The 27,170-nt window shown below is 42.4% G+C and overlaps 1 protein-coding gene across 1 annotated transcript in view; it reads left to right on the top strand.

Moving 5' to 3' along the window:
* Positions 1 to 24,425, top strand: part of otud7b (OTU deubiquitinase 7B) — a 49,014-nt gene extending 24,589 nt beyond the window's left edge. Inside the window, exons 2-12 of the mRNA XM_069656575.1 lie at positions 2,830 to 3,068; positions 5,597 to 5,767; positions 6,276 to 6,506; positions 8,531 to 8,632; positions 9,091 to 9,218; positions 11,434 to 11,540; positions 11,881 to 12,008; positions 15,017 to 15,166; positions 16,434 to 16,548; positions 17,291 to 17,369; positions 18,314 to 24,425. Coding sequence (XP_069512676.1) covers positions 2,984 to 3,068; positions 5,597 to 5,767; positions 6,276 to 6,506; positions 8,531 to 8,632; positions 9,091 to 9,218; positions 11,434 to 11,540; positions 11,881 to 12,008; positions 15,017 to 15,166; positions 16,434 to 16,548; positions 17,291 to 17,369; positions 18,314 to 19,795 — 2,778 coding nt within the window. The 5' untranslated portion in view covers positions 2,830 to 2,983 and the 3' untranslated portion in view covers positions 19,796 to 24,425. The remainder of the gene's footprint in view (positions 1 to 2,829; positions 3,069 to 5,596; positions 5,768 to 6,275; positions 6,507 to 8,530; positions 8,633 to 9,090; positions 9,219 to 11,433; positions 11,541 to 11,880; positions 12,009 to 15,016; positions 15,167 to 16,433; positions 16,549 to 17,290; positions 17,370 to 18,313) is intronic.
* Positions 24,426 to 27,170: the final 2,745 nt, after the last annotated feature.

Below are 27,170 nucleotides of genomic sequence, written 5' to 3'. Positions count from 1 at the left end.
CCTTTGTATTTATCATACTCCCTTTTACATCAACCTTCACCAGTCAATCAGTCAACCAATACATTTTGATAGAGCGCCAGATCATAACCAAAGTTGTCTCATGACATTTTACAACAAGAGCAGGCCGCCCCAGCGTGGGCCCCCCTAATAACCTAATGAATAATATTTCATGAACTTTATGTCAAAAAATATTCAGTAAGCTACAGCTATAGTCAAATACCCACGTCATTTAGTATGGTCGAATATATAAATATGCGTGCCCATCCCTAATCGTGAGTTACCCTGCGATCCCCCACCCTACTCTTCATAGCACAACTTATCGTGCAGTCTAAGCGAAGGAGCTGTATCAGTGAGAATCAACACATAAGACATTGCAACACTCAAATGTATCCATGAGTTCTTCCACCCTTAATACCTGTTAGGATTTACATATGCAGCCGTAAGGGGAAATAGATCCTTTTTGACCTGCATTGATCTGCAGGGTTCATCACCTGATGTTTGGGATGTTTCAAACACTTATTTACACTCTACCTTACACTTAACCAGCACGAATGCTACAGAAAAAGCCCCTTTAGTGCCTGGATGTGGTTCAGAGCGCTGCTGAAAAGGTGTCTGTGCTCTCAGAATATCCTTCCTGTTAAAATGAAAGCTTTTAGCTTTTGGCCCTGTCAGTCAGAGCTACTGTGCTGCATGCCTTTTGTCTGCCATTGATCGTCCTTTACATCCTTTGTGTCAACGGCCAGTTGATGCTGAGTCTCTCCTCTCAGTCTTGATAATGTTTCTGTATTGATTTCAGAGCTGAAGTGGTGCAGGTCCTTTGGATGTGCAATTGATATTTGAAGAGTAGAACTGTCTCACTGATTTCAAAGAGGGAAAAACGTTTCCTCGTTTCACACGGTTCAAACAAACCTGACTTTAGAATGTAACTGAAGTCTATTTACTTACCTTTGCTTGAAATGTGTAATTTTGTTAATGAAATGATATAAACAAAAAAATCAAAACAATTATTGGCATTTGATATCAGCTTCTGATATGATTATCTCTGTTTAGTCATCACTTCACACATTCTATTTATATTTCCTATATTTCTTCATGCTTCTCTCTAGCTGCTTTCCCACTGGTCAAAAAACTCGCTAACACCCGGGGCCACTTTCCCAAAGAGGTGTTAGACTGGTCTGTAGTGTTAGGCCAGTCTTAATATTGCTCATAGCTTAGTCTAATGCAGGTCAGACCGTTTCACAAAATTAAAGACTGACTCATTTTAAGACAAAAAAATAAGAAACCTTACCCCGAGTCAGGGGGTAGCTCCCATGTTACTATGGTAACAATCGGTGACACCTGCTGGCCAGTAGCACCACATTTTTGATGGTCCTTTTAACGGTCGGATTAACACTGTTTACTGTTGTTGTTACACTCTTGGCTGAATGTTCCAAGTAAAATGCCCTTATAACCTCTAAAAGACAAACATTTTCTGCTGGGGTAAATGGACTTGAGCGGTTAGATGCGCTTACTCGGTCGGCCATTTTTTTTGTTTTGAAAAAAGTCTTAATTTATCCAGAATTCAATGCATCATAGTCCTGCTTAAGATAGTCAAGAATTAAACTGCTTTGTGAAACGGATAAATTTAGACGTCTATCTGAAGACTATTTGTTACATCTAAGCCATCGTCAAAGTCTATCTTTGGGAAACCGGCCCCCGGCTTTTTTGCTTAGTGGGAAATGTTACAATCGGCATTCAGACCCGGCTCAAATGACTCTGCAGTAGACCTGGGTAATAATTGCCTCGGCTCCGATTGGCATTGATCTGAACACGCGTCGACACGCTAATCTCCGCCCCCTTTCCGGCGTGATGCTATGCTCTGTCGGTAACTTCTGCGACTCCTTGTCATCTCAGCTACAAATCCCGCCCGTCTCCGTCTAAGCAGCGCTCGAACATTGTGAAAATTTGTCGCCGCAGAGTTTGCTAAAGAGATTGAATGAGTAATAGATACAATAAAGACGTAACCACCGTAACATCTTCACTGTTTACTTACACCGTCTCCAGCGCGTTTGTGACGTCAGACCCTGACGCAGCAGACCGACAGGAGTATACTTCACTGGCAATGGGAAAAGAGACAATTGGCTTCTATAAGTTGGTCTTCCTAGATATGAAAAATCTGCGTCAACGCACTAATTTCGTTGGGAAAAGGGTATCTGTGTCAGAGCAACTGTAACGGCCAAATTTCCCCCTGGGGAAGTATTCCTGATTCTGATTCTGAAAACTATCTTGTTTTTTTCTAAGGCAAACCTCTTGACTATTAACGTACGTATTCAGCAGGTCATATCTGAAGGCATTATTGAAGCGTTTTAGTCCAAAGTACAGGTTGTTTTATTTGACATAGTCATGACTTAGGTGATGGATTCTGGCAGTCGTTCTAAATACATAACAGCTAATGAAGAGGAAGTCACAAGAACTTAACGAAGACTTAAACCACTCAGTTAAGTACCCACATCACGCCTCACAGCAGCTACCCTAGACGTGTCCTCATTTGACTTTTATTAGGTTTTAAGCAAATTGAGCGAACTGTTTGTCAAACCTGTTCACGTTGTGTGTCACAGCTGTTGTCCTGGGTGGGACAGAGGTGTCAAGTTCAGAGGCAACCCGGCCACAGCAGGCTTGTGTTTGAGAATAGGTTAAACAGGGTCATGGTATCATTGTGCTTAAACATTCATGCTTTGACTCACTCTTTTTAACTCCTGTAAACTGTTGTAAATGTTTCCAGAAAGATGTCATGCTTTTATGATTTAATACCTGAAGGCTTAATCGTGTTTTATCTGTGTTCTCTTTCAGGTGTGGCTGGAAGAGTAGCACAAAGCAGAGGACTGCTCCCCCCCTCACCCCCTCCCTCGCTGTCCTGTCAGGGATAGCAGAGTCCGTGTTTGTTTTTCTTTTCTTTTTTTTTTCTGCCCGGACACAACCTGCAAACCTGTGAATTCATGATCACATGACCGTGGATATGGACGCAGTCCTGTCCGACTTTGTCCGTTCCACTGGAGCTGAACCAGGATTGGCCAGAGATCTGCTAGAGGGTGAGTTGCAGAGTATTACTTGTCTTAAAGAGAAGAAGATGTAAGTAGTATATATTATTTATCATTTTCTAATAGGGTCATTCTTTTTCTCTTAAAACTGAGCCCTTTTTTTGTATTTTTGTGTCTTAATGAGTAAAATGTACAAAAAGTTCTCCAGAAAATCACCCCGGCAAAACGGCCGTTACAGCTCCAAATTAATCCCTGGAGATAACTGTGTCTGATCAAAGTTTGACCATTAAAAGTGCTTAATTTTGCAAAAAGAAACTTCATCTCTCTTTACTGAAACACAACAAACCCCTCTCTCCAACTTTGACTCATGTTTCCACTGTAATCTTCCCGGAACAACTCATGCTTTGCAAGATTATACAGCAAGACTTCTCCTCCGAGTGAGACCTGTGTTTTTGGTTAAACAAAAAGCAACCTTACTCTTTAACACAAAGGTCTCTGTCTGTGCTGTGGGCATCTTGTCCAAAGTGTTGTGTCAGACACTTTCAATAACAGACTCTTGGAAGACGCACTTTGATCAGGTGCATTTACTTGCATGGATTATGTTGGAGCCGTTACAGCCCGTTTCGGAGGTGCCAGGAAAAACGATCTACTAAAGCATTTACGAAACATTCTGAACCTTTCAGTAATTTAGACACTGAATTAGGACCTATGTTAAAAATACAGAATTACCCTTTAATAACTGCTGTCTTCTCAGAATACTGTATATATAAGTGCATTGAGTCCAATCCCACTAACTTAGGTACCCAGATACCCAAGAGGCATTTTTTCATATCTTACTGTTGCTTTATTTTATCCATCAACATATTCATGACATTATCAATCGTTTGTTTCTAATGACTTCATTTCATTTTTCAAGTGCTATATAAATACACTGATGTATTGGCCACAGTTCCTTGATTAAAGTATCTGATATATTTTTACACAATTTCGTTTTACAACATAACTACAATATATTTGGGGTGTGAAGACTCACTTAGACGAATTTCTGAGCATTTTTAACGTTAAAGATGCGACCACGATCGGTACGCAGAGCCCTGGGTCGGTTGTAAAGTACGACAGGCTGGTTGATGGCCCGATTATAAAGTGATGAATCGGTTCACTGAAGAGTTGCTGCTAATCCTGCACACTGTGCTCAGCGTCTCCAATCTCACGCAACTCTGGCACTGACCTTTGACCTTTTACGTTAACGTTAGTGTTAGGAGGCTTGTGAGGAGAAAACTGCTGCACATCTAGAATCCAGTCAGAAGTCATTTGGACTTTTAATGAGGAAGGGAAACTTATCAAAAGTCCGTCTGTTTGTGTGCTCTGTAGAAAAACAATGAAGAACGGCAGCAAGGGGGCATTGGTTTAGCGCAGATCATTTGGTGCACGTCACCCCCCCTCTTTACTCCCCATATTTCCCGTCTCTCTTCAGCTGTCCTGAACAATAAAGGCAAAAGCCCCAAAAAATAATCTTTAAAATAAAAAACTCAAGCAAGACAAATGTAAACACTCACCTGTGCAGGCCAAATATACTTTTTCCAGCCACAACTTTGCCAAAACTTTGCAAAATCTGTGTTATCATGACATCCATAGCTTATTGCATTGCTAATATGACAGTTAGTTGAGAGTGATGGCTTATGTGACATGGTACATTTGAGCCGAGGTATAATACACTTAGCAGACAGCATTTTGCTGACAAACTCTTATAAAGAGAGAGATGATTAATAATGTAATAAACAATGTTTTGAGAAGAAATAAGTTGAACATTTTGCTGTGATTGTTTTTGTTACAGTAGTTTAGTTATGTTGGTTTGATGAAGGTTAATTGGTGTGATTGACAGCCTACATGCTACACTATGAATACTCAGAAACATGCAAACCTGGAGTGATCGATGGAGTAATCATTACCGTCATATTAGTTTAGATTTGTATTCACTCATTTTTTATTTAAGTTAAACTTTAAGAGTGAACTTGTCAAATCCCTCACTTCTCCACTTATTACACTTTTATTCCCTTTATTTGAACCATGTAATTAAGTCTTTGTTGGTTTCATCACTATGCAGCTCAGTAAAGAAGAAACAGGGGGGTGGGGGGGGGTGTTATGAGTTGACAGCTGGTGCTGTTATGAGCAGCAGCTAAATTGACCGCTGTCTCAGTCAGTGCTTCTGGCTTGTAACAGTTAATTAGGCTTTCATACACCAACAGGAGGAAGGTATAGCTGGAGTCAACAGGGCTCCTGTTGCCTAGCAGCAACACAAGTTGCAGATAAGAATATGGGTTAAAAATGTAATGCAATGCAGTGAAGAGCAGCGAGCCAGCGAGCCGAGACGTGCTCCAAATTCTGATATTTACCCAAGCGGAGGAATGTGCCAGTGGCCTTTACATAAGATAAGATGGCCTATGGTTGCACCGACTCGTGGTAAATATTTAAACTCATTACGGATGTGTCATTCGCTCGTCTCGAAAACAGGATTCAGGTTGTCACGCTGGACTTGCTGACAGATGTTGTTCCTTCCTCTCTTTTCTGTGTGTCCGTAGGCAAGAACTGGGATTTCACTGCTGCCCTCAGTGACTTTGAGCAGCTGCGACAGGTGCATGCTGGGAACCTGACGTATTCGTTCACAGAGGAGAGGACGTATCTGCCGACAGAAAAGGAGATGGCCCGGGTAGGACGGCCGGTACTACAGCGCCAAGATGAGGTGGTGCAAGGTGAGACCACCAGCGAGGGAGATGTTTTTTGATTGATTGATATCCTTATTTTAAACATGTAGTTTAATAAATTAACAAAATAAAAAACAATAAAAAGTAAAAGTAAACATACAACAGTTTCTGCTGCAAAATGTAACATAAAGCAAACAGTACATGTTCGAAAAGGAGCACAGTTACACTCTTTCATTCCTACTCCTTATCTACTTTAAGCAACTATAATGTACCCAAGTTTTATGGACAAATACAGTTGTTTTTAAATCCCAAATATACACCCAGTGCCAATAGCAAAAACAAACTGTAGTTTAACAAAAATTTACCCAAGATAAGCTTAAATGCTGGGCTAACTTTTAACAACTACCGAGGCCCAGACGACACCTGCAGACAACAGCGACTAACTGCTGTGATGTCTTCTTTCTTCTGTCTCCCAAAATTTCTTCTGAATGTCTCCCAACATTTCTAGACAACTAAAAAATATATATAAAAATCATCATCTGCCACTGTCTTTCAGCTGCTACAGAGAAGCGTCTGTCGAGGGGCATCTCCCACGCCAGTTCAACCATCGTGTCCCTCGCCCGCTCTCACGTCTCGAGCACCGGAGGAAGCAGCAGTGAGCCCCTCCTGGACACGCCCCTGTGCACTTTCCAACTTCCAGACCTCACCGTGTACCGGGACGACTTCCGGGGCTTCATCGAGAGGGACCTGATCGAGCAGTCGATGATGGTGGCTTTGGAGCATGCCGGTGAGAATAACTGAACATCCACATCACAGGAAAACCTTACCAATAACAGATACTACCATTAATACACATGCCATTAAGAATTCCACAAATGCAGATATACAGATATCCCATAGGCCTTTTTCTGTAAAGACATTTCGACACATTGCAGTAGTTAAAACATGTAAATAATGATGGTTTAATCCTATGTAGCTGCTTTAGTTTCAGGGTCCCGAAACACCTCACTGCCACACTGCCATAGCTCACTGGGAAACTTGAATATGTTGGAACTGAGCCTCTATTATAGGTTTTAGAAACACCTGTGCTCGACTCATAGAAAAGCCGTTTCTAGCACCTCTACCACGAATGCAATCTCAGAACCCATCAGCTATCATCTGACGACGATACAGCCTCTGGGAGTGACAGCAAATGTTGCTGGCTTTCCGGTTTAGCCAGCAGTTAGTGATAAGGACTTCCAGCCAAGACTTCCTTCTCCGTGCGCTGCATTGTTTACAGTCCAGTTAAGAACTTGAGCAGCGACCGTGTGTTCAAATCAAAAGTGAAGCGGCTTCACTCCTCAAGATATGTCTGCAAAATAAACATTTCATGGTTCATTAAATCCCCCGGAGGAGCGCCCGTTCACCTGTTTGTGCTGAGTCTCAGTTTGACTTACTAAACAGTAAGTTACACAGAGGCTGCTCTCTGACTTACTTCAGCGATATGAACCTGAAAACGAAACAGATTCTCTTGTGATTGACTTTAATTTACAGCTCTTAAGTTTAGCTCTGTCAGGTCTGTCCTCAAGAGGAGGAGAAAACTACTTTTAAAATGCTCGTTTGTTGAACGGAGGTCTGATCCATGATTTCTGATGCATTCGAGGAAGTCGGGAAACATTCGTGACACAGCGTCAAGCGAATTTGACTCAAGTTGAATTCTTGATCTAGAACAGATTGTTGCTGCATCAGATGTCTGTTTATAGAGATTAAAAGGAAGGTAATTCAGATGATGCTGATGGGAGCCGGATGGCATTACGGCCGATGCTTTTGCTCTCCACGCGGACTGTTTTTCCTGCATACGCCGCAGCGTGCTCAGTTACAAGCATACCTGCTTACAGATTCTACATTTCTATATAGAATCTGTACATTTTGTAAAGATTACCACAAGTGTAAAGGCTTTTGCACATTGATATTGTAATTTTATAATCTTCATTTAATTAGGTAAGTCCTATTGAGAACAAGATCTAATTTTCGAGAGAGATCTGATTACATGAGTTTCAATAAAACATAAAACAAACAATATAAAATGTACAATATCAATCCTGATGATTACAATACATTTTCATAATGAAATAAAAACTATTTTAAAAGAATTAAAAGTGATTTATACAATAATAAGTCCATTAAAAACAGTTAAAATCATATCAGGCTTTCTTTTTCATTCATCAGGATTTTAACGACATATCTAAACTGATCCGTTATCTGAGTATTAAGCTTTAAAGTGCACTGCAGTTCACCCCCAATGTATGATACAATGAAACAAAAGCAGTCGTTCAACATCAGTGTTTATTCTAGGAACCTGCAGCACTATCCAGTCCTGTGAGTGGGTGTGATGTTTTCCAACTCTCCGGCATAAAAGTTACTTCAAATATGGGGATACATTTGTGAGTCCCATATCAGTATATGAAAACAAACGCTGAAAATAGAAAACCAACCTGCTTTTCTATATTGATTGCAGTAATTAGTGCCCTTGAAATTATAAATCTAAGAGCGTAATGATAGAAAATAGTTTAAAGATCATAAAAAGTCTTATTTTTCTTTAAATAACATAATAAAGCTGCTGGCGTAAAAGCAAACGTTTAGTCTGTACTTCATAATTATACACATCTTATTTTCCGAACATGTAAATCTAGTTTGACACCACATGTTTATCTTCCAAACCTCTTCATTTCCTTTTATTTGGGTAGTAGTACAGCAGCCGTTTCGGATTAAATAATGTGCCATATTTCTACCGCAAACCGGTTAGTTCAGTGTTTTCCCCTCTGCCTGCAGGGCGACTCAACTGGTGGACGAAAGTGGTTTCAAACTGTCAGAGTCTGCTGCCTCTGGCGACCAGCGGGGACGGAAACTGTCTGTTACACGCTGCCTCGCTCGGTGAGTATCACAGACCGCTCAGACGAGACCCCAATACCGTGCAGGTTCACACTCCATTAGCATTCATTAAGGGAGCTTCATTGTTAGTTTAAGCACTAATTGCATTTTACAGTGTTGCAGAGCACATTCACTTAGCCTCTGTGGCCCACCAAGGAGCCATAGTGCAGGAAATTAATAATGTCCCAGCTAATGTGCCGGCATTGTTCAGGCCCTTGTAGTGCATCGTCCGCTGGATAGTGGATTTAAAAGGAATATTCATGTGTTTAACCTTTGCTTTTTAAAGATATTCAGGTTACAGCTTCTATTTGTTTACAGTTAATATCATTATTTTGGTCTTTCAATAAGATAATATCTTTTAAACATAAAACAATACATAAAAGCTCAGTGCTCCTTCAAGGGGAATTATACACGTGATTTTGTTGATGTGTTAAATGTCCCGGTTTTATGTCCTGATGCAGGTATGTGGGGTTTTCACGACCGGGACCTGATGCTCCGGAAGTCCCTGTATGCGCTGATGGACCACGGGTTGGAGAGGGAGGCTCTGAAGCGCAGGTGGAGGTGGCAGCAGACTCAGCAGAACAAAGAGGTGTGCTACTTGGTTATCTTTGCAACTCTGCAAAGACTAAATGAAGAAGGTGTGGAGAGGGCTGTGAGCTTGTGATCTGAACGCTGTTTGTGTGACTTAATGGGGGAAGAATACACGGAGACAATGAACAAGTAAAGACGATTTTATGGTTCAAATACCAGAAAGTGCATACCCGCCCGCAGCATCACTTAAGAATGCAGTAAAACTTTTGAAATGTCAAACACAAACACTTCACTATTGTTGATTAGTTTCATGTAATTTCAGCTCGTTCAGAAGCAACAGAAGACAACATCAGGTTGCTTTAAACTTTGAGCAATTTTCTGAGCAGTAAGAACTATTGCAACTCAGTGAAACAGCTCTGCCATTAATATGTTACAAAGTTCATAATGTTCAGTTATAGGTCACAGTGTTGTGTTAATTCAGTTATATAACCCCAACACGGTCCTTCATAACACCATTAACTACAACATGACCTCAATACAACAACATTTTGTTGGAATTTATTGAACACGATGTCAGAATCGAAAGAGAGTGGGGGTATGACATGCAACCATAGGCTGTATTTATAATGAACATAGTTTTAGACATAGGTTTCTGAAAGTGTGCCGCCGCTGGCCAGAGCCGGCGAATCCAGAGGCAGGCAAAGAGGCTGAGCGTGAACGATCTGAGGCCTATGGACGGGTCGCATGAATGAGCCAGCTACAGCTAAGAAGCTAGGCTATATGCTTCTCAGCGCAGCTAGCGGTTCATAGCAATAGACTGCATGAATAGTTAATGAGCTAGTTTGTCGCCGTGTTTTTTTGCTAATCATCATCAACAACATCAAGACGGTCAATATAGTCATCATCATCTTCATGAATATCCCAATCAACATCAACATCCTCAATGTCATCATCATCAATAGCATCAGTATCACTAAGGTCAGAGGTGTTCATAAAGAGCTGGGTCTTTAGCTTCTTCTTAAAGGGACTCAGCGGACCGAATGGAGTTGGGTAACTCATTCCACCACCGGGGGATGACTGAGGAGAAGAAGCGATTTAAGGCCCTGTTGTGAAGGGAGCACCAGGCGCCTTTCATTGGCAGAGCGTAGTGGGCGGGAGGGAGTGTAGACCTGGATGAGGGCGTTCAGGTAGGCAGGAGCCGTTTTTGTTGCTGTTTTGTAAGCGGGCAACAGGGGTTTAGAATTTGATTCGAGCGGCAGCTGGGAGCCGGTGGAGGGATATGAGCAGTGGAGTGACATGTGCTGTTTTGGGTTGATTGAAGACCAGTCGCGCTGCTGCGTTCTGGATCATCTGCAGAGTTTTGAAAGTGCATGCAGGAAGGCCTGTTGTTACTGTAACAACTGTAGAGACAATAAATCTGAAAGTTTACTCTGCAGGTTTGACTGGATTTAAATACAAACACTTCGACAGTCAACATTGATTTCCTCGCTTGGTCAATAGATTCCTTGTGGCAGAAGGGTCTTTCTTGTATTTATCAGATACTTGATTGTCTTATACAGTTGATAATCTCACTTTTTATGACCCGAGCGTTGAAGACACAAACAGTGAATAAGATTGCCTTATCATTAACCTACTGTTAAGTGTTTTATCTCTAAGTGCTGGTATCTACACCTACTAATGATACTCTTTATCTGAAGCCCAGAAAGAAACAGTTTGAGTTGTGTATACACTGCACTTACCTGACGCAAACACCTGAGCAGGATCTTTAGAGACTTTTTTTATATAAACACAACACACTGCCTTTTTTCCCTATGAGAGCAAGCGGAACAGCAACGCCAAGTATGTTCTCCAAAGTGGTTTCAGACAGCGTGCAGACACCCACAGAGGAGATGCCACACGAATGACTGCCCACAGTTCACTCATTCTTCAACAGCTACCACAGAGGTGTCCTTAAGTAAATCTCTCGAACCCGATTTGCTCTGCTGGAGCAGCACTGGGAAGCTTTTCTTGTCTGTATGTAGGTGCACGTAAAAAGGGAAGAAAAACATATTAAGAAGCATTTTTTTCTGTCCACACATGGAGGTTAAAACATGATGTAGGAGAGTTTTCAGAACACCACAGATTTGTAAAAGCTCTCATTAAATTCCTGTCCTCAATTGTCAGTATGCAACCTTGTGGTAAGACGCCATAACGTCAGTGCATGCTTTTGTGACATTTGACACTCCCTCTCTAAAAGCTAAATGTGTGTGTGTGTGTTGTTCCTTTCTCCTCAGTCCGGTCTGGTGTACACGGAGGAGGAGTGGCAGAAGGAGTGGAATGAACTGTTGAAGCTGGCCTCCAGCGAGCCGAGAATACACTACAGCACCAACGGCACCAACGGGTAAGGTCTGGCCCGGACAATGCAGGGACTGTTACCTCGGCACGCACTTAGTCACACTCATGTTTTTATTCATGAACAAACAACTGAGCTCACAATCAGCACCGAGTGGCTCAGTCAATCTGCTGTTTGTTGTAGCAAACACAAGTTCAATGGGTTAAATATACTGAAAAAAGCCCTATAAAACAACCTCTCATAGTAAAGTGTTATTTAAATGAATAAGAGGTCCGTTAACAAGGCTGATAAAAGTTACAGTCTACTTGAAACTTGTGTTATTATGGTTTTGCAGGAGTATAAACGATTGTGTCTCTGTTAACTAAAGCTGTGTTGTTGGCGTCTTCAGGGCGGAGTCCTCCGATGAGCCTGTTTACGAGAGTCTGGAGGAGTTTCACGTCTTCGTCTTGGCTCACGTCCTCAGAAGGCCCATAGTGGTGGTGGCCGACACCATGCTGAGGGACTCTGGAGGAGAGGGTAAATATCTGGCAGGAGCGCCACGTTGCTCAAAGTAAAACAAGCTAATAATAATGACACATTTTATTTTATGGTTCCTTTCCTGACACTTAAAATCACCTGACATTTTCACTATCACTATCCTGGGTTCAGATCGGCGCTGGGACAAGACCTTTTTATTACCCCTTTCCCACCTGAATTTAGCGTGTTGACACAGGTTTTTCAGACGCGGAAAGACCTGCTTATAAATGCTGATTGTGTCTTTTCCCATTGCCAGTGAAGTATACTCCTGTCAGTCTCTTTTCTGCTGCGTCACCGTCTCACGTCACAAACGTGTTGGAAACAGAGCTAGTAAACGGTGAAGATGTTACGGTGGTTTGGTCTTTATTGTATCTATTACTCATTCAGTCTGTTCCTCAAACTCTGCCCGACAAATTTGGAATGATATTCGAGCGCTGCTCGGACGGAGACGGGCGGGATTTGTTGCTGAGATGACGAGGAGTCGCAGAAGTTACCGATGGAGCATAGCATCGCGCCGGAAAGGGGGTGGAGATTAGCGTGTCGACACGGGTTTGGTGTTCCCATCAATGCCGATCGGAACCGAGGCGATAATTACCCGGGTGTACTGCAGAGTCATTTGACCCGGGTCTGAATGCCGATTGTAGCCTTTCCCATTAAGCGAAAAAGCCGGGTGTTAGCGGGTTTTTGACCAGTGGGAAAGCGGCTTATGTGTGTTTTGGACAGTCTGCCCCTGGGATGCAGCGTCTCCACGTACCTCCTGTAGATACATTGATTGAGGTGCGACGTCTTCTGTTAAATATGTACCTTATTATTCTGTTTTAAAAGAAGTGCAGCTGTGTAGAGTCGGTCTCATTGATCGCTTCGACACGAGACGTCTATATCGACGAGCCTCCTTCACGCGCAGCTCACCTGCTGTGAAAACGAGATCGCGTTCACACATCGACCGTCCCCGACTTCTTCCTGACATTTTACTAAGAGGTCGGCAGGAAAAAGTCGGGATTAAGTCTGGGTCAAAAATGCTGCTACATGCAGCCCTTCTGGAAATCGTCCGGAAAAGTTTGGGAGTGCCGTGCATGTGTGTGTGAAAGGGGCTTTTGTTTGTTCTCCCATGTGTATGTTGGTTTTCTTTGCTCAGATTCCCTCCTTCTTAAAAAATGTATCTTACTTTAATTCTCCTGCCTCAGACATGGAGGTTATATCCGGGCACTGCACTCTGGCTGCCCACTGCTTCTTATACTTGGGCCGGGTTAAATGCATGGAGCAAACCTTCCCACAGGGAACAGTAAAGGATAACATAACTCCACTTACAATATGAGATCAGTAATAAAACCTGCAACAAAGCACCATGAATAAAACATCAGTGCAATCAACAATGCAAACATGAAATAAGCAACAGGGCCTATCATACATCATATGAATTATCCTCTTCATACCTCACATTAAGCTTGCCATCTAAAGGATTTATGCCCCTCTTGGCAGGCCGATCATTTGGAAGGCACAAGTTGTCGGTGACTGATGACTTGACTGAGTTGTCCTAATGAAGTAAACACCACCCACCTGGTATCTGAACCTGATTAGACAACCACTGTGATATATTACCAAACACTCACTGACCCATTTCTGTCACCTAAAACAAATGTGCATACACTCATAATTCGTTGTCAACGACCAGCAGCTCTCCTGGGAGGGAAGTTAAGCGACATCCTTAATAGTTTGACGATTGTAGTAGCTGTAAATTTGCGTTGCATTATAGACCAGTGAACATAGCCATTATGAAGCCTTGAGTTTGGCACTATTATTTGTTATTAGGAGCCAGAAGTGCCCGTGTTTGGAAGCGAGGGTAAAGGCAGAAACAGGACGAGGGGTTAGCAAACAAAAAGTTAGCACCTAATGCTAGTGCTAGCTTAGCAATTAAAGGCTCTAATTTAAGGTGATCTTAATTTGAAGGTGAATTTTGCCTAGCAATAAAACAGGCTTTATTAAATATGTACTGACTGAAAAAATGAGCTGAGTCTCCTTAGTGTCTTTATTACAAGCAAACACTTAATGAGGCATGTTTCAGGTGTCTTTGGTAGCTCCACGCCTTTAAGTACACCCCGCTTAAACGTTTATTGTACTGTGAATGGGGCCATAATTAAGAAAATGAACATCATGCTGTATTAAAGGAGACTTGAAACTTGCAATCGGGACCATAAACTTGTAAGGACAATGTTTATTGAGCTGATAAATCAAGTCATTTCATCAAGTTATTTTCTTATCTGCTTCTTGGAGCTTTTTTGAATCTCTCCCCCGCTTGCCATTAAACAATACAGGTTCAAGACACATCTGTGTTAGCTTCACTTTTCAGCCCCGGAGGCTACGTCCACTTCTTACATACCGTCTGTGGTTGAGACATAAATATAATATGACCCCTCCAGTTTCTTTCTTCTCGTTTTACAGGTAAAATTAACACTACATTTCGGCAGGTCGTCCATACAGTAAAAGAGGGATGAGCACACAGCAGCTAAGGACACTGGATTACGTCTTTATGCGTAGTCCTAATTTCCTGCCCAGTCCATTTTACACATCTGTTTTTGCAGCTAAAATGCAGATTAAAAAAAATAATGTTTAGGTATTTATCACAGATTACATTTTTTATTCTCTAATGTGTCCGACCTAACCGCAGCACCTGACTATACTACTAAAATAAAGTGTGTGAGTTGTACTGTGTGTAGTTGGAAATAAATGGGAGGCACTGAGAGCGTTTCGTGTGCTGAAATAAATACATTAATTTATAAGTTGATTTACAGATACCAGTGGTGAAAACAGTCCTGTTATGGAATTAAGGTCACACTCATATCAGGCTGAAATTGGGAAGTAAGTCAGTAAAAAACTGGTTTGATTTGTTGATAGAGGTGGCAGCTCATTTTTATTTCTTCCTCAAATCCTCCCAGAGTGTTTTACGGCGTCATAACACTGCCGCAGGTCGTACCTTTCAGATGTTTAATGTCCTCGTTACTCTTTTCCAGCCTTTGCTCCCATCCCGTTCGGAGGCATCTACCTACCACTGGAAGTGCCAGCTGCCAAGTGCCATCGCTCGCCCCTGGTCCTGGCGTACGACCAGGCGCACTTCTCTGCCCTGGTCTCCATGGAGCAGAAGGATAGCTCCAAAGAGCAAGGTAATGCTCTGCATCATTCGTCTTCATTATCAGCTGGAGATTGATTTTTGTTTCCAGCAGGCTCCTGGCGAGCTGTGGCCATTTAAAGCCATAAATCACAGCACTTTATTCGGGAGTGTAACAATTCCTCCTGATGATATGCAGAAAAAAAGTCCTCGAATAAGTTTCTATATAAATGTTAGAGCTAAGGCAGTACACAGCACTATAACCCACATTCTGTCTTTACTGGTAATGGGTCAGCCTTTTTTAATACTGGCCTTAGTGTATTATTTAAAGGAGCAATCCACCCCTGGAAAAAGCCGCTGTCAGTCAAAGCTGGTGATTGTTGTTTTGAGTTGTACAAACAGCTTGTGGTTTCGCCCATTCTACATTCCTACAACACCCAGCATGCATTGCGCCCCTCTCTCTGAAAGGAACGGCCTAGCGAGAGACGCTGCAGTGAAATACTACCGTTTTCACTGCAGGCAACGGCTCAGAGCGGTACAGAATCCGAAATACGACGAGAATATACCGGACGATCGTCTAAAAAATCTTCAGGTCTGCAGTCTACATTTCAAACCTGACAATTTTGAACGAGACGGGACATCGGAGGCGGGCATCCTAGATTGAGGAAGTGTAGTTCAGCAAGCTCCCCGGCAGGACTACAGAAAACACGTCATCTGACGGAGGTTTTCCAGGGCCCATTGGAGAAGCGGATAGCGTCCTCCAAAGATACAGAGTGAAATAGCATTTTTTTTCTACCATAATGACATTAGCTCTCCATACTAGCATGATGGGGGGAGCGAACTGGCCCTTTAAGAAAGGTGACTAATGGCCTTTAGGCTTTTCAGTAAATACACTGATCACTGCAGCTCAACACCAAGCAAAAGAAAGACCACCCTCAAATATTATTTGACTAATAAAGTTATAGGCTTGAAGATTGACATTTAATTAAGGGCCGTATCGTGACATGAAGTTACCATGTCCATCTTCATGTTGTTACTTTTTTCTCACTTTATGACAGAAGAGAGAAACACTGAATCCTGTTTCTCACACTGAAGTTTGCCGAAGTTTACCCCAGACATCCAATTGTTGACCAGTCTAAAAATATCAGATTGAACCATCCAAAAACAATATTGGTCAGACAGAACAGGCCGAATGTGAACACAGTGAAAAGCCTTGATTGCACTGAGAAGTATTTCTGTCTGCACACATTCCAGAGTGGTTTAATAAAACGTTTTATCCCTTTTTCTAACAATACGTTTTCTTTCCCAATCTCCACCAGCAGTTGTGATCCCTCTCACCGACTCGGAGCACAAAATGCTGCCGCTGCACTTCGCCGTGGACCCGGGGAAAGACTGGGAGTGGGGCAAGGATGACACAGACAACGTGATGCTGGCGAGGTGCGGCCCGCTGCTGCGAACAACTCTGACACATTTACATCCAGTCTGCGAGGTCAAATGCCTCAGAGGGAGTCTTTTAGTGCCACAACTGATGCATATAAAACAATCAGAGTGGCACATGTTCTCTTCGCGTGTGTGTTTCCTTTTAGAACAGAGTGTCAGTGTGTACGGATTGATCCCTGACTCCAGATTAGCGACACTCAGTGCCACTTACAATGAGATTAGCTCTAAATACCTTCTATGAATGGAACAGGGGAAGGAGCGCCAAAATAGCCGAACCAATAATAACCTTCCTCCTTATCTACGTCACTTGGCGACACTGTGGAAGTCTTATTCAAGGGAAAAGTCGGGGAGTGATGATACTACACGAGTGGCTGTTAATATTATTGTAAAAGCTAATTGAGTGTGAAGCCTTGCACAGAAAAGCACTACAGCAAGATGCTTTTACTGATGCATTCGGCACCAATTTACTGGTTATTAAGCAGCATCTCATAAATCTTCATCAGTTTTATAATTGGTTTACATTAAATAATACATTATATGCACACATATGGCACCTTCTCTCCTTGCTTTTGACTTCTCTGTGCAAGCTTATGAATGCCTGCGCGTTGCAAATGAATATATATGAATGCATGTAAGATACGGTGTCTTTTCATTACATAACATTCATAACAACAGTACATTGCATTCTGCAGAAAGTGTCTCCTCTTACCGAGCTTTGACTTCTCTCTCCTCCTCTCAGCGTGGCTCTGTCTTTGGAGGCAAAGCTCCAGATGTTGCACAGCTACATGACGGTCGCCTGGCTGCCCCTGCCCTGTGAGGTAAACAAGTTTTATAAACGTCCTGGTTTTACCCAAACTGCTTTTGCCATGACAGGCTAGATAGATTAGTGGGAGAAAAAAAATGAATGAATTACTTTTTATCTAACCATGAAGGCTGTTTGAGGACTCAGCATTTTACCATCCAAAATAGAGTTCTGGATTAACAGGAAACCAGATCAGAAATATGCCACAGTGGTTGATAACTTTTAAGCATTACAGCCCGCTGGTGGTTAGTTGTTACTTCCCACTCTCATTATAAACAAAGGCAATAATTCTTTCCTTTTCCATCGAAGCAGCTTTCCCCTAACCGTGTGTGAAAACAAGCTACACTGGTCCATTCAGGTCATAAAGTCACGGCACACGAACACTGTGACAAAGACCCTCTTGTGTGCCACACGCTAACAGTTCAGAGTGTGGTTATGCTGGCAGGACTGGGGGCAATACAGGAACACTTTTATAAGATACATTCTCAGGGGATTATTGAGGTTACCTGAGGTTGTAGAGGTTAGCTGTGTGTCGGTCGTTGTGTTTAAAGATGGGGCATTCTTTTACTGCTTGTTGTCAGAGATCTGGATAATGCGTCATCACGCAGGTCATGCCTTTTCCAAATACGGCATTCTTATATTAGAAGCTTCCTTAAACTGTTTGATATGAAAAGGCATTTGGAAACTGAGTCATTTGTTTTTTTTTCTGCTTTGGTCTGCAGAAAGCAGCTCTATGACTCACTCTCTTCACAGCCTCTGTATCTTGTTGCCCCGTACATGGGGGCCTGTGCTCGCACTGTTTATTAGTGCTGTTATATTTAGTCAGAATGTGACTTGTGACCTTTTTTATGAATATTTTATAAGTTTGATTTCTTCCCGACTGTAATGTAGCCAATTTGGCTTGATAAACATTTTTCTGCAGAATTCTTTAGCTTGTGTTTCTGCTTTGTTTCCTCGCAGCAAGCCCCTCTGGCCCAGCCGGAGTCTCCCACAGCATCGGCAGGAGAGGACGCCCGCACGCCTCCTGACTCAGGAGAGTCGGACAAGGAATCCGTCAGCAGCAGCTCTAATGGCAACGGAGACACAACCACAGGATCAACGGTCAACGGAGGCAGCTCCTTGGCCAAAAACAGCTCCTCATCCTCGTCTAGTTCATCCAGCAATGGATCAGCAACAGGGACAGCGGGCAAGGACAAAAGCAAGAAGGAGAAGGACAAGGATAAAGACAAGAAGAGGGCGGACTCTGTGGCCAATAAGCTCGGCAGCTTTGGCAAGAGTCTGGGCAGCAAGCTGAAGAAAAACGTGGGCGGACTGATGACAGGAAAGAACGCTGGAGCCGGAGGTGTCAAGCAGGAGGGCGGGGAGAAGAAGAAGGGCTCATTTAGGGGGAGGAAGGGCAGTAAGGATGGCTCGCCTTCAGCCCACGCCTCTGAGGATTCTGGGAAAGGCTCCCCCTCCTCAGGTAGCGAGCGTCTCAATGGGACAGGGAGCAGCATGAGCAGCAGTGGAGGGAGCAGCACTGAGAGCGAAAACTACAAGTACAGCGCTGACGTCAAGGTCAGCCTGGGCATCCTGCGAGCCGCCATGCAGGGCGAGAGGAAGTTCATCTTCGCCAGCCTCCTCACTACGAGCAACCGGCAGCCCTTCCAGGAGGAGATGATCCAGCGCTACCTCAGCGACGCAGAGGAGCGCTTTCGGGCCGAACAGGAACAACAGCGGCGGGATATAGAGAGGAAGAACATCACCAACGGCATCCAGATACCTAAGAAGGAGGTAGTTGGTGGAACAGAGCTGACATACCGAGCGTACGAAGCAAAAGAGGACATGGCAGAGAACTCATCACCTACCTTTAACCAACTCAAGGCTTCTCCTTTGACCACCTCTATGTACTCTGGTGTTGTGCCCATCCCCCGGCCCTCCTTCATTGACCAGACTCCTGCTGCACCTCCTCTCACCCAGCACCTTCACATGCACGGCTACATGGATACTCGGCGCCAGCTCGCCGGTGGCTCCCCTGCAACCTCTTACCCCGGCCTCCCTTCTTACGCCACACTCCCCCGACACTGCCCCACAACGCAGGGCCCCTCCCACCCCCAGTACAATAACTCACAAGGCCCCAGCTCCTTGAGTCCCACTCGCCTCGCGCCCTCATACCCCCCTGAGTTTGACCCTCCGGACTACCCCGGGTCAGAACACGCCGCTGGGAGTTACACCAACGGCTTCCGGGACATGCGCTCCAACCTGGACTCTCGGAGTGGGCAGCCCCCGGTCAGACACTACTCCCTGGGCAGCGCTGGTGGTCTGGCGACCCTGCAGTCCAGCCGCTGTCGGACACCCAGCTGCACCTACTACGGACACCCCGAGACGGGCAACTACTGCTCTTACTGCTACCGGGAAGAGCTGAAAAAGAGGGAGACAGAACCGGCCATCCACAGGTTCTGATGGACCTCGCTATGGCTTGAATTTGATGAGTGGCCTTTTTCAGTTTAAAAAAAAAAAACGGCTGGGGCGGATCAGCCTCTTTATGGACGAGAGAAAGGCACAACCAGCTCCCTCCCTTTTTTTAGCCGTGTCACTTCCTGTTGGAGAAGAGAAAGTGGCAGAGTCAACACGACTACAGAATAAACAGGGTGGTTTCTGGCTGCTGGGGTCACATGTTAGACCATAGAATTAACTAACTGCACTTCTGTTACATTTTGCTGTGGCTCTTATGCAGGCGTTACGTATGAGTGTGTGTGTGCGCGTGTGTGTGTGTTTGTGAGCTGCAGGCTCTCCTCCTTTATCAGTTTAACGCCTTGCTACTGTCTCCTCCTAGTGGAGAGAATGTATATGGCAGGCACCATACACAACACTCATCCACACACATACAATTACATGTCCACATATACACTAAGTCAGACTCACACTACTCCATAGACAGCGATGCAAGCACAACCAGGAAAGGCTCGAGTGTCTCCGCTCCATTTTATGCTCTGTGATGATGTTGGGATCGGTAAGTTGAGGGATGTTTGAGCATTTTGAAGTCACATCCGTCGAGGGTGTTACACAGATTTTACACTACTGTTACTAGATGCTTGCGTCATATGTACCTCGGGAAACAGCAGAAATGATCCTTGTCAAATTGCTTTTTCGTCTGACACCATTTGCATAATGCAAATTGAAACTAGCGTGCAATGCTAATGAATAAGCGTTCTGTGGGCTGCTGTGGTGCTAATGTTACAGAATGCAAACCCATATATGTCCATGCATCGAGGCAACAGCTCTGCACTGTCCGTATTATCTCTTTTGGTAAATAAATATCGACTAAAAATGTGTATAAATTGGATTCTGAAGATGTCAATCTACATGCATTTGATCAGGCGTTGTAGAACAAAGACGACATACCCACATGGCACTACAGTAATACTTTCCTCAGAGCCTGATCAAGAGTGTTTCATATGTTGTTGTTCTTGAATGTTTCTCTTTCTTATTTGGGTCTTCCTGTTTCTCTAACAATGGCTGGCGTCGAGGCATTTAATTGTGGCCAATCCAGGAATGCAATACACGCTGAAAAGGTCAAACTTCACATCCAGCACAACAGATTTTGGAGACAACCGTCACAGGCATTACTCTGAAACTATTAAACTGTTACCTAACATGTTTTTGGATTTCAGACAAGAAAAGTAGAGCTAGAACTAATGATGGTTTAATGATCGACTGATTTGTGTTTTATCAGAAAATGGTGTTTATAAAAGCCCAAGATGACGTCCTCAAAGTCTTGTTCTCTCGACAACCCAATGTTATTCAGTTTAGAGTCATGGAGCAGTAAAGAAGTCAGAAATATTTTCACATTTAAGAAGCTTGAATCAGAGAATTTTGACATGAAAGGTTATCAGCTGAATTATCTGCATAGTTTGGGATTCATTTAAAGGTATAATAAGTAGGATTTTTTCCTTGCATTCTGTAAACAACACATTCAAACTGGGCCCCTCCTCCTGGGCTCTTCGTCACCAGAAGCTCACTCTGAGCTGTGTTCGAAATGCCGTTCCATAAACTACATACTGCGTTCGGCGGTAGTGTGTAGTATGGAGGAGCTTTTCAAATTAATTTTGCAGTCTGCTTCGCCAGCTGGAAGTAAACAATAACCGCCACTTCTCTAGCTATGCTATGCTGCTGCTGTCCGTCATTTCAACTGCTGCTGTGACATTCCAGCGCTATGCATTGTTGGATACAGTAGGCGATAGACTGGTCCAATGCATACTGGAGATTTTCCCCGAATCAGTACGACATCCGGGCATTTTTGGCATACTGCACGTTTTGCTTTTGTTTGCATACTGCATTTAGGCCAAATCAGTGCGTACTGCGAGTATAGTACGGCATTTCAAACACAGCACCAGTTGCTAATTTGAACCACTCCCACACTCACCTGTATGCTGTAATTGGCTCAGGGAACCACAACAGCGCCCCTCCTGAAAACGTCCCGTGCAGAGCAAAACAACAGAATAGATGCAGAGGGAAGGGTGATGAACGCACACTCACCAACACACTTGTACAGAGGCCCATAAGTGATGATTTATATTATATTTGTAAAAGTCTATTTTATTTTTCTAGGAAAATCCTCCTTATTATACCTTTAATAGTTGACAACCAATGAATTTGCAGCTCTTCACGATTTGATTCAAACAAGAACACTCATCTGCAGTTAGGGGAGGGATTGTCTCTAATTTCTGTTTGCATGGTGCAAAGGGACGCATGCCCTTTTGTATTGACAAGTTCTGGTACCAAGTTACGAGATCCTGAAACTGACTGTTCTGAAATGACGAACCCTCTGCACTCTGGTTGAGAAACACGTTTGTAACAATCTCATGATCACACAAAAGGTTTAAACATTCAAGTGTTTTTGCTAACAGGACATCCTCATGTTTATAAGTTTGGTCACCCACTGCAAAATTCTGAAGTTCTACTGAAGGCGGTTTCTAGATTTCTGGCATTCGTCCCGCCAAATCCAGTTACGTTCTCTCTTTTTGCACAAATTCAAGCACTTTCCTGATGTCCGTAGAAACAAACCTTTTTACAGTTTTTGAAGTGGCCTGACTGTTGTCCGTTGTCCATCTCTGCAGACACTGCCACCTCTGTTCAAGGGAAACCAGGGCCACAGGTCAGAGGGGGTTTCTCTAAAGGATTCAGTTACTGTAGAGCTACAGCATTTTGGTGCCAGCGTCACCATCTAACTCAGTTTCCTAGTTGCCTTTTTCAGCATTTGTCCTCGTGGCATCACAATCCAGTTTGTAAGACGAACATCGAGTATCCACTGCTTGCTTTGTCGCCTGCAGTTTCTGCTACTACTGCCCCGAAATAAGACAAAGTGTTTTTATTTTTAAACGTGTGGAAGCTAATGAGATAATAACTGTTATTCTTCTAAAAGGTACAGACTGATGTTCTGTTTGAGTCTTCCTTATTATAATTTCAAATTAAAGGCTGTTAAGCTGAACTTATGACTACTTAAATACTTATTAAATGTTATAATTTCCCGTATGATAAGCCATGGAGAGGAGTATCTTTAAATGTAATGTGACTCCACTTGCTCTGCTCCTGTTGATTGAATTCTGCAGCATTAAATCTAAAAGCACAATTTAGTATGCAATTCACTGCCTTGCCCAGTTGAGGGCGCTCTTGTTTTGTTTTTCTTTTTAACTCAGTGTTAAGAGCTTACCCTCGTGACATATACCCAAACTACAAACAAAAAAACAAACAAAATATTGTAGGAAAATGTTCAGTAGTGCTAATTTAACACGACGTTACACTCAGTATCAATATTTTCTGTGTGGTACAAGCTGGTCAGGAAAGAAGAAGTCTTTTTGCTGTGTGTTTAAAGTAACACTAGAGTTTTACTGACATTAAAACACTTAAATCATGCTATTTCCCCAAAAAGCATTTGCTGTGTTTCTGTGTGCTGCTGACATGTGTCCATGCACTTGCATTTTAATTCAGAGGAGACCCGTGAGGCGTTCCCTGACTGTGGGGAAAGTGATGCCTGTATTTAAAACGTCGTATGTGTGCAAACTCTCTCTCCCGCCCTCCAAAGTAATAATTAGCTCACGAAACCGTTTTTTAATTTTATTTTTTGCATTGAAACGGATGCCTCAGAAACATGTAAGACATTAGACGTTACAGGCTTCAAACACTTTTTGTATTTAAGAAAAAACAATGAGAGGTTGTATAAATATGTTCCAAGTTATTTTTGTAAGCCCAAAGTTTTACAGTGTTTTTAAAGGGTAAGAATGTATATTGTTGGATACTGAAACAGGTGTGGATGAAAAGCTTGTAAGAGCCTGGATTTGAGGTAGAATTGGTGTCATGTTGGCTGTCGAAGGCGACTCCCAGACGGGCCTCTTGGGTCTCTCATTGCAAACTAATTTCCTCAATGCTGACCTAACGAGATACCATTTGAGAATATATATTTATAGTGAGATTTTTTAATAGGTTTCCTTGTGGAATGTTTAGTTGCGACATTTTAGGATGTTCTTTCTCACAAGGCTAATTGTCTAGCAGTCTGGCTTTTATTTGTTTGTTGCTTTTATTGATTTGTAAAATTTTGTTTACTATTTTCTACAACCACCGAACCGTGCTATGCTAAAACATGACAGTAATGTTGTTGTTGACCCAGCTCGTTTCCTCCACACCCGAGGAGAAACGGCTCAGAATTAGTTTTTGCGACTCAACTGACCCGATCTATTTTTATATATTGTACAACACTGTATTTTCTGTGTGAGCAGAATATTCATCATCAGTGACATTAACATGGAATACTTCGAGTTGCATGGGACTGGAACTGTTGCATGTAAATGGCGATCCATTTTACCAAATTTGTGCATTATTTTAACTTGATTTCTCTCGTCCTGGTGTTTTGATCTGTTTTTATTTTTTAATTGTTTTAATGTTTTTGCTTTTGTTTTTTTGAGAGGAGAGCCCTAAGGCTGTGTGACAGTGCAATCTGGATAGAAAGAACATCAGATTTTATGTTAGGTTATTATTATTATAATTATTAATTTTTTTTGCACCGTTTGAATAAATTCTCATTGTATTTCAAGAATGCAATGCTTCCTCTCTCTTCTGTCTTTTATGTGAAAGCCTTTGTTATTACTGCATCATCAGTCTAATCAGTCTTATTGTTTGACGACCTAAAGGAGGTGCTATACTTTAAATTGAGTCCATGCATAAAGTTTCAGCACTAGGCTATAATAGTGTAAAATCAGAGATGAGATCATTTTTCATATGATAGAATTCAATTGAAAACTATTTGCAATTATATTGATGATTGACAAAATAATCAATTTGGCCATTTTAGCAGAAAAATAAGACAAAATATTCCAGCTTCTTTATGTTAAGATTTCTCTGCCTTTCACTGCCTTTTGCCAAAATACACTTAGTACCTTTTGTTTTTTGACTATTGGTCAGACAAAACAAGCAGTTTGAACATGTTAGATGCAAAAACAACTATGAGAGCGATACCTGTTGAGGAACTTCATGAAGCTTGATAACCCAGAAGAGAAAAAAGACTCAGGAGACCTGGATGTATTCAGGTGAAGTAGCGTATATGTCTTGGTCAAGGAGAAGTGACAGAACCAAAACACTTGGAGGTGCAGTGTAATGCCAAGTCAAGACCTTCCTTGTGTTCAGTATTTATGCTTTCAGTCAGATGCAGTTGTGTCTGTCTTCTCTAATCCATAAAAAGATATCCCTCACGCTAATAAGTCCAACCTTAGGATTGCAATGTAAGCATTCTTACCTGAATCTCAAAAGAAAGACAGTCACATGTGTGTCTGGGACTGATGTGAGGCTGGAGCCACTCTGACGACAACAACACACAAGTTGAAGGTTGATCGAAGGATAGTGAGTATTTTCATTACGCACACAATTAATTTACAATTAAGAGTTATCGGAGGTCACTCTGTCCCTGGAGAGGTCTATGACCCTAAGCCTGACCTCTAAATCCATTTGAGCCTCATTGGATGTTGAACAGAAGCCCCCTCATAATCGTAACACCTGTTACTACAATCTGCACTCTTACATGCCATTGGAATTATTTATATTCTAAGACTTATAAACCCAAACACTTAGGACCTGTTTCATAGTGATAAACAGAAAAACATTTTAATTTGAATCATGTTTATAACACTTATATAATTTAAAACAGAGGGTCGTTTTATTCAAACTGCTTGTGGACTCAACTTGACAGCATTTATACTTTTCAAGTCATTGATCTTAAAAGCTTAAAAACATTAAGACAGCCGCAGGAACGGTTCGCTGCAACCTGAGTGAGTTGAGTGATTCATGACAGATTGTGTTGATGTTTCTATTGGTCCAAAGCTAACGTGGGCGGGAGCAATGGACACAATATGCTTGTTTCATTGGCGCAAATGGTCCTCATCTGTAGACATGCAGTTTTTAATGATACAGCACAATTTTATAATTCATTTTAAATTTATTAGAATTATTTTGTGGACCCCCAGGGGTCCTAGGACCCCACTTTGAGAACCACTTCTCTAAGGAATGAAGACAATAATATCACAACACCAATTTTAGAGGAAAAAATGATTCACAGAATATCAGTGAGGCGACAGACATGATGAATTCTCGATTTTGAATGAAAATAAACCTTTACTACGAGGGCTGTGCCACCATTTTTACCACTTTTACTTTGCAAAGGTTCTCAGAAAGTGGCTTTCTTCAACAAGTATTTATATTTAACAATATTTAACACTGATATATTGCTAAACAATTAATGTATCAGAATCAGCTTTATTGGTCAAGTATGCAAACACATACAGGAAATGTGACATTACTCTAACGCTGTGTTTACAGACACAAATACACATACAAGGGTGGTGACGTGAGGAGTGCAAAGGATGACGAAACAAATATAACAGTTGTGCGTGTATAGACCACCAGTAGCTCAGCTTGTATGATCTGCTGCATGTGATGCTAACAGCGCTGGGAATATTGGAAACTATGAAACTTACTTACTTACGTACTTAGCAGGAACTACGTGATGACACCGTTTCTTAATCACCTAAGCAGTGTTGTCTCATCTGCACATGTAGGAAAATATATATATCGGTCGACTTCTAAAACCCATTGACAGATTATTCAAAATGTATTATATTAGCTCCTTACAGCCCTACTTGGAAGGAGTTTTTTGTCCTTAAATCTTCAGTCAGGTTTCATGGTGGGGAGACCGTCCTCTTACTAAACAAAGTCACCAGAAAGCACCTGTCCTTGCAGAAGTTTCCCTACAAATAAGAATGAATCCTTACCAGCTCTTGGGTTACTTTTATAAAGCTCTTAACTCTTTCTAAGTAAGCATTATATCAGCATCATTATTAAAGTGGAGCTGTGCAGACATAAAAAACTTTAAAGGAATAAAAACAAGCAGAAAGTATTTATTATCTGTGTCATTCAGCATTACCCTAACCTTGCTGCATTATACATTGTTGAATAACTCCAGCTCAGATGATGCAAGGTCCTGTGTCTGGGACTGTTTTATGTATCAGAGAAATCGGAGACCCTTATGTAATATTGAACAGTTTCCCATGTGGTAAAAAATCCAGACCTCTCTCTATTATAGTTCACAAGGACACCGTCTCCCCACCTGTCCAGCAGGACCGACTGACGCTCAGGATTATTCAAACTTTCCCTTTTCTGACCGGAAAGGAATTTCTTCTGACTTGGCTTCCTGTGTTTCTTTGGAAGAGAGTTCTTGGTGGTTTCTTTCCACACGTTTGGATGTGAGAGGAGAGGAGCCAGTCCCCACACAGACCTGCAGAAGGATCAGAAA

The sequence above is a fragment of the Semicossyphus pulcher genome, unplaced genomic scaffold (assembly GCF_022749685.1).
Source record: "Semicossyphus pulcher isolate SPU_LCO1_2020_fin unplaced genomic scaffold, fSemPul1.0.p SCAF_9, whole genome shotgun sequence".
NCBI classification, from domain to species: Eukaryota; Metazoa; Chordata; class Actinopteri; order Labriformes; family Labridae; genus Semicossyphus; species Semicossyphus pulcher.
Note: the sequence above shows the minus strand (reverse complement) of the source record. Positions and strands in the feature narration are given on the sequence as shown.